The sequence below is a fragment of the Microtus ochrogaster genome, unplaced genomic scaffold, assembly GCF_000317375.1.
Source record: "Microtus ochrogaster isolate Prairie Vole_2 unplaced genomic scaffold, MicOch1.0 UNK3, whole genome shotgun sequence".
Classification (NCBI taxonomy): Eukaryota; Metazoa; Chordata; class Mammalia; order Rodentia; family Cricetidae; genus Microtus; species Microtus ochrogaster.
This window is the reverse complement of record NW_004949101.1, coordinates 13,223,359-13,238,358: the sequence shown is the minus strand read 5'-3', so window position 1 is coordinate 13,238,358 and position 15,000 is coordinate 13,223,359. Positions and strand designations below refer to the sequence as shown.

The window sequence follows — 15,000 nt, the reverse complement described above, 5'->3', positions numbered from 1 at the left end:
TCTGTAGACCAGGCTGGTCTCGAACTCACAGAGATCCTCCTGCCTCTGCCTCCCAAGTGCTGGGATTAAAGGCGTGTGCCACCACCGCCCGGCTTGAATTCTAATCTTTTAAGATCATAAATTAATAATGCTTACTGAAAAAAGGCTGGGAGAGTGGTGACAAAGAAGCGGCCGCTCAAACCTAGGAAAAGCATAAACAAAACAGTTAAAGTTAAACTCAAAGTAACTCAAGTACCCAAGTGCTGAAAAAAGCATCCTCAGACTGCTATTGTGATCACATGAACAAACACCTCTGGAATTATTGAGTTACAATTATCTTTTGACTTAAGGGAAAAAACTTTAGTCAAGTATTTCCTAATACTTTCCAGTTAGTACACACATATGGTTATGTGTGTTCCAGGTGTCACCCTAGAATTTTCTGGTTTATGTATTACTTGGTGTGGTGGTTTGAAAGAAAATGGCCCCTAAAGGGAGTGACACTATTAGGAGGTGTGGCTTTGTTGGAGGGAGTGTCCCTGTGGGGGTGGGCTTTGAGATCTCATTTCTCAAGCTTCACTCAGTGTGATAGTCAGTCAACTTCCTGTTGCCTCTGAGTCTGATATAGGACTCTCAGCTCCAGTACCCTATTGGCCTGCATGTCACCATGCTCCCCATCATGATGACAGTGAAGTGACCTCTGAAGCTATAAACAAGCCACCTCAATTAAATGTTTTCTTTAGAAGAGTTTAGAAGAGTTGCTGTGGTCATAGTGTCTTTTTGCAGCAATAAAACCCAAACTAAGATACTTGGTATTGTATGCAAGTTAAAAGAATATAGTATAGAGCAGCAAGATCTAAGTTTATGCCTGGAGCGCGAGGACCCAGAGACTGGATGGCCCAGAGACCTAGGATAGAATCAAACACGATTAAAGAAAAAAATGCCAACATAACAATGCCTAATGATATTCTGTTATGCTCACAGATTGGTGTCTACCCCAATTGTCATCTGAGAGCTTTCATCCAGTAACTGATGGGAACAGACGCAGAGACCTACAGCCAATATTTGGCTGAGAATGGAGAATCCTACTGAATAGAGGTAGGAAGGATTGTACAATCCAGAGGGGCTAAGGACATCACAGGGAAACCTACAGAAACAACTAGGGGCTTCCAGGGTCTGGACCAAAAACCAAGGAGTTTGCTTGGGACCAACCTAAGTGTGTGTGACATATGCATAACAGCTGTGTAGCATGGTCTACTTGTGGGACTATTAGCAGTGGGAGCAGGGACCATCTTTAAGGCTTTGGCTGGGTTTTAGGAGCCCACTCCTCATACTGGATTGCTTTGCCCAGCCTTAATACAAGGGGAAGAGCTTAGTCCTAATGCAACTTGACATGCCATGCCTTGTTGATAGCCATGGGAGGCCAGTCCCTTTCTGAACAGGAACAAGAGGGGGAATGAATTGGGGAGCATGGTGAGGGAGAAATGGGGAAAGGGAACAGGGGGAGAGGAAACTGTGGACGGAATGTAAAGTAAATAAATTAAATTAATTTTACAAAAAAAAAAAAAAAAGATCTGTCAGAAGTTTCTTTCCTGCCTGGTCCCACAGCTGTTCAGTCCCAAAGAAACGCACAAAGGTCTACATTAATTATAAACTGGTTGGCCTATTAGCTCAGGCTTCTTATTAACTAACTCTCACATCTGTGTTAGCCACATGACTTGGTACCTTTATCAATGAGGCATTCTCATCTTGCTTTCTCTGCATCTGGGTGATGACTGCAGACTGAGCCTTTCCTCTTCCTGGAATTCTCCTATTCTGGTCGCCCTGCCTATACTTCCTGCCTGGCTACTGGCCAATCAGCATTTTAATAAACCAACACAAGTGACAAATCTTTACAGGGTATAAGACCATTGTCTAACAGTAAAGATCTAACTTTAATACTACCTTTCCCTACTAGCTTATGGGTTTAGGTAATCTTTAAACTTTTTGAGTTTCAGCTGATTCATCTGTAAAAAAATGGGTATATTAATGTTTGTTTATAATTCTGGGATTAAATTAAGAACATAATACAGTTTCTACATATAGTGAAGGACTCAACAAATTATAGGTATTAACTAATTACCTCAACTGTCAACTTAAAATGAACAACACAAACTTCATTACAGGGTGTTGTCTGCTGGTAGGTTGTCCATACTACAGTAGATGGTCTCACACTCTTGCACATATGGGCAGCATTACGTAGACTTAGTAAGATACTAAGAAAGAAAGAGCCTGTCATGCCATGTGCTAGCAAGGGCAGGAGTCAATTAGGAACTGCCCAGCTATTCTAGACCCAGGCAGTGACACAGTAACAGCTCTGTACCATGCCATGAGGCTGGCAGAGGCATGCCTCAACCAAATACTTCCCAGTACCTAAGGTGCCAGGCAGTCAGACACCACTGTGGTGAGCAGGCACAGGGTGCAGAAGTGGACGAGAGAGAGGTGGAGTCAGTAAGGGTTGCTGAGAGAGGCAAGTTCTGAAGAGGTGAGAGTGGTGAGGAAGAGGCTAATGTGAATGGCCTGCTAGCCACCTTAGTCCAGGGTCATTTCCAGACCTGGGATACTGTCCAGAGGCAATCTTTTTTTCTTTATTGTTTTTATTACACTATACATTTTTCTCCACTCTTCTCTCTTCCTCTTCTTTCCCCTTCTACCCTGTCCTGTGATCCCCATGCTTCCAAATTACTTAGGAGATCTTATCTTTTTCTCCTTCCTATTTAGATCTATGTATGTATCTCTCTAGTGTTCTCTTTGCTGTCTATGTTCTCTGGGGTTATGGATTGTAGGCTGGTTTTTCTTTGCTTTATGTCTAAAAGGCATTATCTTGATCAGAGGCACTGAAGCAGCTGAGGGAGCATGAGGTGATGTCTGTGGCTCCTGTTGCCACTAAGGGCATGCAGAAGTCTGTATAGTCTGGACCGCCACCTAGAGCCTGCTGCCTGGGGTCATGCCAACTTACTGGCGTACACTGCCACCTGGGGAAATGATGACATCCTGGTTTGAGCTGCTGCTGAGGGCCATGTGTGGGTCCGTGGCCCTACAGCATTCAGGGTCTGAGTTAATGTCCATGGCTCCTGATGCCATTGAAGGGTAAGCCAATGCCAGGAATTTGGGCAGCCAGCTGGGGCCACACTGATGTCTGAGGGCTACCCTACTGAACTTAGTGGTCTGTGCTACTACCTGGGGACATGGTGACATCTGATCACAAGCTATAGCCTAGGATCATGTCTGCGTCCATGGCCTTGTGTGAGGAACTGTGGTAGTTAATGGAGATAAATGGATAAAGAACGGAGGCAGTGTTCTCACAAAGGGAGAGAGTTCAACTGGTCACAACCATGGCCTCAGAGAGACATTATATGAAAACAGCAAGCAGCAAACCTGACTCATAATGACTGTAAAATAGCTCCCTGCCCTGCTTTGCAAACCAATTATATTTACCAGGGCACCTTATAGCATGGAATAATAACACACATCCTTTTAACCCTTATTATTTCTACCTACCTCTCTTGCTGAATATGGAAAAAATCAAGTATCTATGCAAATAGAGCTGTTCAAATTTTAAATCTCCTAGGTCTCCTAAAATTTGATGCACTGAACCACTCTGGAAAGCAGTGTGGTGGTGTCTCAGGAAATTTGGGATCAACCTACCCCTGAACCCAGCAATACCACTCTTGGGAATATACCCAAGAGAGGCCCTATCATACAACAAAAGTATATGCTCAACTATGTTCATAGCAGCATTGTTTGTAATAGCCAGAACCTGGAAACAACCTAGGTGCCCTTCAATGGAAGAATGGATGAAGAAAGTATGGAATATATACATATTAGAGTACTACTCAGCAGTAAAAAACAAGGACTTCTTGAATTTTGCATGCAAATGGATGGAAATAGAAAACACTATCCTGAGTGAGGTAAGCCAGACCCAAAAAAAGGAACATGGGATGTACTCACTCATATTTGGTTTCTAGCCATAAATAAAGGACATTGAGCCTATAATTCACGATCCTAGAGAAGCTAAATAAGAAGGTGAATCCAAAGACAAACATATAGGCATCCTCCTGAATATTAACCTTCACCAGGCGATGAAAGGAGACAGAGACAGAGACCCACATTGGAGCACCGGACAGAAATCTCAAGGTCCAAATCAGGAGCAGAAGGGGAGAGAGCACGAGCAAGGAACTCAGGACCACGAGGGGTGCCCCCACACACTGAGACAATGGGGATGTTCTATCGGGAACCCACTAAGGCCACCTGGCCTGGGTCTGAAAAAGCATGGGATAAAACCAGACTTGCTGAACAAAGCGGACAATGAGGACTACTGAGAACTCAAGAACAATGGCAATGGGTTTTTGATCCTACTGCACGTACTGGCTTTGGGGGAGTCTAGGCAGTTTGGATGCTCACCTTACTAGACGTGGATGGAGGTGGGCGGTCCTTGGACTTCCCACAGGTCAGAGAACCCTGATTGCTCTTCGAGCTGATGAGGGAGGGGGACTTGACCGGGGGAGGGGGAGGGAAATGGGAGGCGGTAGCGGGGAGGAGGCAGAAATCTTTAATAAATAAATAAATTAAAAAAATTGATGCACTGAAGCTTTGCTTTTAATAACATGAACAATCTGTTTTCATCATTTCTATAGAACAAGTCTATATTTACATAATATTTATGATTATCCTGGCTGGACTTGCTGACTAGTCATGCTCCCTCACAGAATGTGGGGTGGGACATCCAGCCAATCTTCCCAATCAGTTGTACAGAATTCTGTCCTAATTGCTTTAGGGAAGGGCTACAGCATACAGACAGGAAAGGACTAAGGAAATAGGCTCCATCTACGCAGCCATGAGGGAGTCACCATCCTTGCAGTGGGTAGACTTTCTAGTGTGGCTGCTTTAGGGTCATCTACATTCCTGCCTGGAACCCTTCACCCACTGCTCTGTTAGTAAGCCTTATATTAAATTACTCCCCAAAGGTAAACTTGGATAGAATCGAACTTTGATTAGTCATTAGGATCTTAGAAAGCAGTGTGAGGGGTAGAAGTTTCCTAGTCCCACTTAGGGTGAAAATTCTCTTGCCACACTGACAGGAAACTATAGCCAAATCAGAGCTGCATTTGGGAAGAACGCCATTGTTCCTGCTAAGGGAGTAAGACGGGCAGCTGAACCTACACTGCTCAGGGAGTGGAGCATTTGCAGGGGCTATTTTAACCAAGTTTTCTGTCCCCAGGTGGCATGTGGTTGGTGTGCCTTTTAGGGGTGGAGTAGTGACGTAGGCAGTGTGAAGGGTGAAGGATATGTCACTAAGGTTGAGGCCAGCTGAGCAAGAGATATCCATGATGGGATATCCCAGGATGGCATACTTCTTGTAGGTGCTATGGAGTGGCATGCCTGCATGGTAAACGGGGTCTTCAGAGTATGAGAACATGGGGTGAAAGTCTCTAGAAACCATAACAGCCTTAATTAGGAATCTTAATACTAGGGTGAGTTATCTAACGGAAAAGCTGCAGTCATACAGGCCTCAGAGGCTTCTAAACACCAATAAAGACTATTGCCATTGCTGTTGGTTTCTTTCTAGAACTGGATGGTAAGATGCTAATGCTAAAGACATCACATAGTTTGGATTGAGGACTTGGAGACATAAGACTAGAATTGGAAATGTGACTTCCCCGCAAAGTTGTTTTTATAGTGCTGGAAGGTGCTCCTAAGGTAGTCTTTCTCAGCAGTAGGAGATAATACAGGCCAGACAATAAAATAGTGACAGAAGTAGCTATGGACAGATCAAACTTTCTGATTGGACTTAAGGCCTGAGCTACAGGGAGAAATTCACATCTGATAATTGAAACTCAGACAAAAACCTGTGGCCAGTGATGTCCTAGGCACTAACGAAGAAGCAGCTGCTACTGTTTTGTTAAATAAATATTCACTGCCCAACATTTCTGTAGTGTCTGTAATCAGGTTATTACTCACTTGGTATCTAAATGCTGTATCCATTTCATTTCCCATTTTTTTGTCCTTTTCCTCACATGTTTTCATAGGAATACCCACAAAGATTTGCCAACACTCATGTTGCAAAGATGGAGGAATTGAGAGAGGGCACCAGGGATCAGTGCCGCGCTAAAGTTGGAGAGAATAGTCAGACATCTATGTCACCTCATTCGAAGCTCACAGACCCTTGTGGAAGAGAGGGACAGGAAATAAAAGAAGCAAAGAAAAGCCAGAGTGTGATACAAGACTATTCTCCAAGCCAAACTGCCACTATCTTCATGAATCCAGCTATATCTACTTGCAAAGGCCCTCCCTGCTCTGCATGTTTGATTGTTGATGTTCCCTCACGGAAGGAAGGGCTGAGAGGATCATGAAACCCTCACCCAATGATGCAGCCACTCCACCCAATCAGTTGTAGGCAATTTTGTCCTACTTGAATGTGGCCTTGGGGAAGGAAGAGTATATAAGAAGAGGACTAAGGAAGCAGGCTCCATCTATACAGCCATAAAAACGGTATCACCCATGCAGAGTGCTTCAAAGTCACCCATGTGCCTGTCTTCACTCACTGTGCTAGATAGTTTTGTATCAACTTGACAAGTCAGAGTAATTTTGAAAGAAGGAACCTCAACTGAGAAAATGCCAGGCCTGTGGGCAAACCTTAGGTGTTTTTGTTTTTTTACCTGATGATTAATATGGCAGGGTGAGCCAAGTTCATTGTGAGCAGTGATGGGCCTTGGACAGATGGTTCAGGATGCTTTAAGAAAGTAGGCAGAAAAAGGCATGTAAGAAAGTAGAACCTATCTATGGTTTCTGTGCCAGTTGCAACTCCCAGGGACTTAGATCTCCTGCCCTAGGGGGAGATTAGGCTACCTTTGTCTGCTCATTCCTTACAAAAGACTGACTACCAGAGGAACTACCAAGTTTATAGACTTTCTTACAGAACAAGAGTGTAATAGGAGGTCCTGAACTACTATCCTAACCCTAACCCCAACCTTAACCTTAAATTCAACCTTAACCCCAACATAAATCTTTCCTCCAGAGAAAGTGTCGCTAAGAATTTCAATTGTTTCTTCAGTTTTGCTGTCATGGTACATGCCCCAAAGCTAAAATGGAGGAAATAGACTGTTTCCCTAACATGAATATTAACCCCAAGCCTCCCCAGAACCCTAACCATAATGCTGACTCTAACACTGGCACTAACCCCTAACTGTAACACTCTAACTCCAATAATACCCCTAACCATAACCCTAAATCCAATCCTAACCCAGACCATAACCCAAATAGTCAACGTTCCTGCTTATGAGAATTATTCCTACAAGAGGAAGTACAGAAGGGTATTATAGTTGTTTTGTCGGCTTTCTTTTCAGGAGGCATGCCACAGAGCTAAGTTGGAGGTCACAGAATGTTTACCTGACTCAGTACGTAACTCCAAACCCTAATTCTAATCACAACCCTAACCCCAAGTCTAACCCTAACCATAATCACACACTAACATTAACATAAACCCATACCTGATTCACCACAATCATAACCTTAACCCAAAATACAACACAAACCCTAACACTAACCCCAACCCTTATTCTAACACTAGTGCTAACCCTAACCCTAATACCAATTCTATCCCTAACCTCAACCCTAGTCCAACACCAACCCTAACACTAATCCAAGCAAAAATCCCAACTACAAACCTTACACTAATCCTCATGCCAACCATAACCCTAACTACAACCACAAGCCTAATTTTAATGCCAACCTTAACACAAACCGTATCACAAACCCTAAATCTAAGACCAATGCAAACCCTAGCTATATACCTAATACCAAAACAAAACATAACCCTAACACTAAATCCAACCCTACAACTAAATTCTAAGAGCAAACCTAATTTCAATCCTAACCCTAAAACTAACTCAAACCCTAACACTAACCTGAACCAACACTAACCCTAACCTAATGCCAACCCTAACTCTAATCCCAACTCTAACCCCAACACTAATTCCAATGCTAGGTCTAATAACCAGAACACTTATTCCAACCCTAACTGTAATGCCAACCCTAACTCTAACCTCAACTCTAACACTAACTCCAGCCCTAGCCCTAACCCTACAGACAGCTTTCTGCTTTTTTGAATCTTTACTCAAGAAGTACCTGGAGGTCTTTCAATTGTTTCTCCTGTTTCCCTCTCAGGGTGCATGCCCCAGAGCTAAACTGGAGGTCAAGGACTGCTTCCCTAACCGTGACCCCAACCCAAATCCTGGTTAGGGTTGGAGTTAGGGTTAGGGCAAAAATTCTCTTGGCATGAAGGTTTTAGGTCATCCTAGGCAACACAAACCAGTTCTCAGAATTAAAAAGTGAAGTTTAACAAGAGGGCTGGAGATACAACTCATGGCAGTATGGCAGTGCTTACTAGCATGTTTAAGGCTCTGGCTTTAGCCTCCAGTATCACACTCCTCTGCTATCACCACCCCCCAAAACAGAAAAAAATTACAAAAGAAGGTACACTCCTAAAACTGCAAAAAGAAAACACAAAGTTTGGCTATAGTCTTCCAAAATTCCTGCATGACTTCTCAATTGAACTTTCATTTTAAAATATAACTGCAGCACAATACAAAAAAAGACATAAACCATTTTGTGTGCTGATGCCAGAGCCCTTTTGTATGCTGCAAATGTGTTTTATTACCATTAATTAATAAAAAAGCTATTTTGGCCTATGGCAGGAAGAAAAGTCAAACTGAAGGGAGGAGAAAGCAGAGTCCATAAAAACATTAACAGCCACCAGAGCTGAGTACGATGTCAGAGTTTTACCAGTAAGCCTCGGGGCACATGGTGATATACAGATTATTAGAAAACGGTTAATTTATATGTAGAGCCAACCAGTAAGAAGCCTGAGCTAATAGGTCAAGCAGTTTGTAATTAATATTAAGCCTCTGGTGGTTATTTTAAAAGCAGCTGCGGAACCAGGCAGGATGAGAAACCTCCAGTTACAATATGTGGTAGTTTCAAAATAATAGTTTTCAATACTCTTTTTCATTTATTTATTTATTTATTTATTTAGGTTTTTGAGACAGGGTTTCTCAGCAGTTTTGAATTATTAGTTTTCAAGACTGTTTTTCATTTATTTATTTTTTTCTTTTTTGAGGCAGGGTTTCTCAGTAGCTTTGGAGCCTGTCCTGGAACTAGCTCTTGTAGACCAAGCTGGCCTCAAACTCACAGAAACCCTCCTGCTTCTGCCTCCTTGAATGCTTGGATTAAAGGCATGTGCCACCACCACCCAACTTCAAGACACTTCTAATGGAAACAACTTGACCAAAAATCTACCACAGAATTTTGAGATTCATTAAAATGAGTTTAATGTAGAAAGACTGTATCTTGTAACTTAAATCACACTGAATTCACAAGGAGAGACCAAGGGACTGAAATATGAAGAAAATAGCTGCATTTTTAATTAATTCATCATAGATTACACCTACTGGATCTTACACAAGTTTATACTGACTTAATCTACTAAGAAGTGGGTGCTTTGTTCCTCTTCTAAAGAGATACAGTAGCTAGAAAAAGAATTCTAGTACAAAAAAATACTACTAAAAATCAGGAACACCTATATTTTAAAGATTTCTACTATGAAGCCTAACTTTTGTTCTTATGTATAATTATTTTTAAACTATAAATATGAATTTAATGTGTTTATCTTTTCAGAATTTAAAATTGTCTCCTATCTTACATTGAGGAAAAAGGTGATTCTTTCTGTTTATCGATTATAGCTAACACAGACACATGGAATGACTCAGGAGTTTACCAATCTAAAACCCAAAATGAAGTATCTGATTTAAGCAAGAACATCACAAAGCTAAATATCCCAAAGTATCACCTCTCAGATTATTCACTAAAGGGAGGGGTTGTTTCTTCATTTTTAACATATTTAGTATTTCTGGTTTAGCTAGGTGTCCACGCACAACTTCACAAATGGTGACAGTAAGAGCCTTCTGATGCAATACAGCATGAAGTCACAGCACTACCTATTCTGTTCTGCACCTCAACAATATCACATCTCTACTCCTGCTTTATAAGAAACAGAAGAAGATAATGACTTAAGAAAATGTCTGTAAACCATGGTGTATTCTCTGAAGCATATTGATATCATTAAAAACAGGAGAAAATTCCAGATTGAGAGAAACTAAAAACATGTAACAACAAAACCCAAATTATTAACCTTGATTGGATCATGGCTCAAAAAAACTATACAAAACACAATGGGAAACTAGATTTAACAGGCTAAAGAAAATGAGGCCTGAACTATCATGATATTTACAGCTTACTGTCAATGTATCAACAAACAGTAATAATAATAAATGACAAATATGCATATCTGTGTGTATATATATGTGTGTGTATATGCATATATATATATGTATGTATATGGGCAAACACCCACATACATAGATACAGAGAAGCTAAAATGTGGTCTGTTGCTTCAAGCTGTTAAATTCAACATCCTACTTGCCAAATTTTCTACAAGCATGAAAATTTCTGAGAAAGCAGTTGCTAAACTTTCCCATCTAAAGATCACATTACAGTACCTGGTTCTTGAATGACATCCACCTTTCCCACACTGATCTGAAGTGTTTCTCCATTCTTTGCAAAAGTCTCCCATTCAGAATCAGTCTGCTGGCAAGATGGACACCAGGGGGCATAACTGTAAAATCAGAAGAACTAATCAACACAAAATACGTGGAGCAAAATCTATAAACAAAATTAATAGACTATTCAAAAATAAATTCCTAACAAAAGAGAATAAAAGCAAGGTGTCCAAAGCCATTTGACATATAAAAACAAGACTGTATTTCCTTATGATTCTATATACAAATATTAATTCTATCAGAAAATGAGAATTTTTTTCAAGAATTATCTTAACATATACAACATTTTCTCCATGTGATTTTTATAAGTGAATCAAGTTTTATCCCTTTCAATGTAGCTTTGATCTCTGAGGCAAGTATGTTCTGAGTACTCAAAGTAAAATAACTTTCAAGGATGTACCAGTACTAGCCAAGCTAATTCCAGATCTCTCAAAGCTACAAATGCAATAGGCAGAGACCAGAGACCTGTCACTACTGGGTCTCCTAGCATGTTTCCAAGTTTGTAAAGACCTGTGAAAGTTCTTACCTTTTCCAAAAAGAGAAAAGCTACCCAACATTTTTTTCTAAAGAAAAAGTTAAAAATATCTGGGCCTTCAAGCCATATCTGCATTTTACAAGTACTTTCAACTAGAAACAAGCAATGACATCTCATATAGGTCTGCAGAGAAAGGAATATCTATGGAAAGACCTTAGGGAACAAACAGCCAAGAAAGGGTCAACAAATGTTCCAATGTACCAGGGAAATGGTATATGTAAAAAGTCTGGCACAGAGTAAGAGAAGTGAATGCACCTACAACAGCCTTAAAGAAAACCAAGGTAAAACACACAAATGGCTGAGTTTTTTTTTTTTTCTCTTAGTGTGGAATCTGCTTGTAAAGTGTGTGAACTAAATTATTTTTCCAAAACAGTATGTCCAAATTCTAGCTCTGGTGCCTGCAAATGTGACTTTATTTGGAGTAGGGTCTTTACACAGATAACTGAATTACAGATCTTAGGAATAGATCATCTTATTTAAGATGGAGCCTAAATCTAGTAAAATTCTTATGAGAGGAAGAAGGAGCTCTGACACAGAGAATCGGAAGAATGTCATACAATCTCGGATGCAAGGGCTATAGCTAAAGAGACATAAGAAGCACACAAGCACACATCAGCAGCCACAAGAAGTTAAGAACAGTACAGAAGGGGCAGTCCAACAGATAATCCAAAGAAAACTAACCATGATACACCTTGACCCCCGAAGGCCTTTGATCTCCAGAACTATAAAAGACTAAATTTCAGTTCTTTCAAGCCTCCTATGTGGTCTTACATATCTATATGCTCCTGTATGCTGTTACAGCAACCTGAGGTAACTAATGCAGAAAGCAAGGACTTCAATTAAAGAAGCCTTACAGGTCTCAAAGCAGTGGTTCTCAATCTTCCTAATGCCGTGACCCTTTAATACAGTTCCTCACGTTGTGGTGACCTCCAACTGTAAAATTATTTTCTTCACTACTTCATAACTGTAATTTTGCTACTATTATGAATCATAATGGAAACATTTTTTGGAGCTAGAGGTTTGAAAGAGGGGTGGTAATCTACAGATTGAGAAACACCATCTTAGAGGAATAACCAGAACAGTACTTAATATAAAATATGTGAAAACAACAAAAAAACCAGCATATGGTAGAATTCCACTTGAAAATAATAACATGATATAATTTAAAGAAAAATTAACATTTTTATAATGTCACTAAAGTATACTACTGCAAGTGAAGAAACATTTTGTTTGGTTTAATGATAATTAAAAGATAAAAGCACTAAAATAAAATGATCATCTTCAAAAACTGGAACAGGATATTCAAAGGAAAAAAGTCACTGGAAAAACTTCAAAAAATATTTTAGGATACTATCAATTAAACATAATTCAGTAAGTGGCTTAAATTGAATGTCTAAGACAAAATAAAGTCAAAATATAGAGGAAATAAATGAAACATTTAAAAAGACTTGATATCACTGTTCCTACACAATGTCATGCCTTTAAAAATAGAAAGCAAAGGGAAAAAGTGATAAACTAATCAAATACTAAAGTTTTGTTTTTGTCCTTGTTTTAGGTACTTATGATAAAGCCTAGGGGCAATACACACAGTCATTGTCTCCAGACACAGCCTCTTTCTATATACCGTTCATGAGAGCCCACAATGGCCTTGAACTCACTTGTAATCTAGGATGGCTTGGAATTAGCAGCCATCCTGCCTCTAAACTGGCAGAATGTTAGGGTTACAGGCAAGTACCATGCCCAGCTGCAAGCCCTTTTAGAATCTCATTGTATAAACATTAACTACTACTTTAAAACACAAGGAAAGCACTAATTAAGTATGCCAAATAACAGAAAATTTAAAATATGAAATTGGGAGACATGTTGATAATTTACATTATTTAAAAATAAATAGGGATGTTATCCAAGACTAGTCAAAAGTACTTATTTTAGAAGAAATACTAATAATTAGGCCATATCCAGAGCAGAAATTTTACTAAAAATGCTTTTATTCACCAAAAAATAGGCAATTTCTTTCTGTCTTGGTTCTAATTTCATTAGGATTTTATAGAGCACTCTTCTGAATTTTTTTGTTGTTGTCACAGAAATTCATTGGATAACAGATATAGACAATTTATTTAGGAATTACTTTAACAAACACTCAGCAGAACCTGTGACAAAGAAGAAAAAGATATACTAGGCTTACTGTTCTACAACAAAATGAATTAAATTACAGTGTCAACAAATGATACCTTAACTACACCAAACAAGTGTGGTTGGTTTCCTCGCTATATATAGAAGACATTATGTCACAGCAGACGTCCTGATCCTCCGGCTCTTAAAATCCTTCTTCCTCCTCATCTGTGATGATCCCTGAGCCTCAGGTATAGGATTATGTTACAGAAGTATCAGTTGGGGTTAGGCCCCCCCACAGTCTGTTGCTCTCTGCATTAAGATCAGTTGTGGATTTCTGTAATGGTCTCCTGCTGCAAAACGAAGCCTCTTTGATAAGGGGTGAGAGCTACACTTACCTGTGGACATAAGGATGAGGGTTTAGGATATGGTTAGAAAGAAGATATCTTAATTAAGGGAGCCATTTTGGGGGTGGCAAGAGGCTTGGCTCTAGAGCAGTTCCCAGTGTCCACAGGGATGTCCCCAGCTAGGACCCTGGGCAGAGGAGAGGGTGCCTGAACTGGTCTTGTCCAGTAGTCAGACTGATGACTATCTTGACTATCACCATAGACAGATGGAGATAGAGACAGAGACCCACATTGGAGCACTGGACTGAGCTCCCAAGGTCCAGTTGAAGAGCAGGAGGGAGAATATGAGCAAGGAAGTCAGCACCACGAGGGGTTGGTCCACCACTGAGACAGTGTGCCTGATCTAATGGGAGCTCACCAAATCCAGCTGGACCGGGACTGAACGACTACAGGATCAAACCGGACCCCCTGAATGTGGTTGACAATTGGGGAAGACTGCGAAGCCAATGAAAATGACACTGGGATTTGTCTCTACTGCCTGTACTGGCTTTTGGGATCCTAGTCTATTTGGATTCATACCTTCCTAAGCCTGGACGGAGGGGGAGGGCCTTGAACTTCCCACAGGGCAGGTTTCCTTGCCCTCTCTTAGGAATGGAGGGGGGGGGGAGGGAGAACAGGAGGAATGTGGGAGGAGGGGAGGAAGTGGAAATTTTGAATGGTATTATTTATAAAGTAATAAAAAAATAAAGTTTGGCATTATTCAGAAAAAATAAATTACACTGGCTTAGGAAAGTGGCTACTGCAGACTTTCCTCTGGCTAATTGGCTAGGTTGACAGTAGTAGGCATAAATCCCCTCTCAAGGCAGAGTGGGCCTTAAATTTAATTAGATAGCTGCTAGTTACTCCCAGGATATTAGTGTTAACTGCTGTATGCTAAGGGCAGTCTTGACATGCTGTCACTGTTACAGTCTTAGCTTTACAGCTGGATAGGACTACTGCTCTGGCAGCTGGCATAGCCCCTTCAGATACTATGAGACTACTGCTCAGGGAGGAAGCTTGTCACTTCCAGCTCTATTCTCCCCAATCCTAATGCTAAATTATTTGGTGCCTTCAGCAACCTAGTCTTACCTTAACATTGTGGGAGACAACCAAGGCCAAAAACCATTGCCTAACATTTTAATCATGCATGTAAAGAATAAAAACTTCAGTTGAATGAAAACCTTAGCACCTGCTTGACTGAGGGAACGGGATGTTCCCAGGCACAATGGCATAATGAGCTCCCTGCAGACAATGACTGTTTCATCCCTTGTACCTAGAACAGGGACTAACAGGATCAAGCCACAAAAAAAAAAAAAAAAAAAAAAAAAAAAAAAAA

At 40.6% G+C, this 15,000-nt stretch overlaps 1 protein-coding gene across 1 annotated transcript in view; it reads right to left on the bottom strand.

Annotated features, from left to right (window-relative positions):
• The window catches only part of Tmx4 (thioredoxin related transmembrane protein 4), a 37,855-nt gene that overhangs the window by 16,838 nt on the left and 6,017 nt on the right, over positions 1-15,000 (bottom strand). The window contains exons 2-3 of the mRNA XM_005365550.2: positions 10,572-10,687; positions 136-181 (exon numbers count right to left, since the gene is read on the bottom strand). Coding sequence (XP_005365607.2) covers positions 136-181; positions 10,572-10,687 — 162 coding nt within the window. The remainder of the gene's footprint in view (positions 1-135; positions 182-10,571; positions 10,688-15,000) is intronic.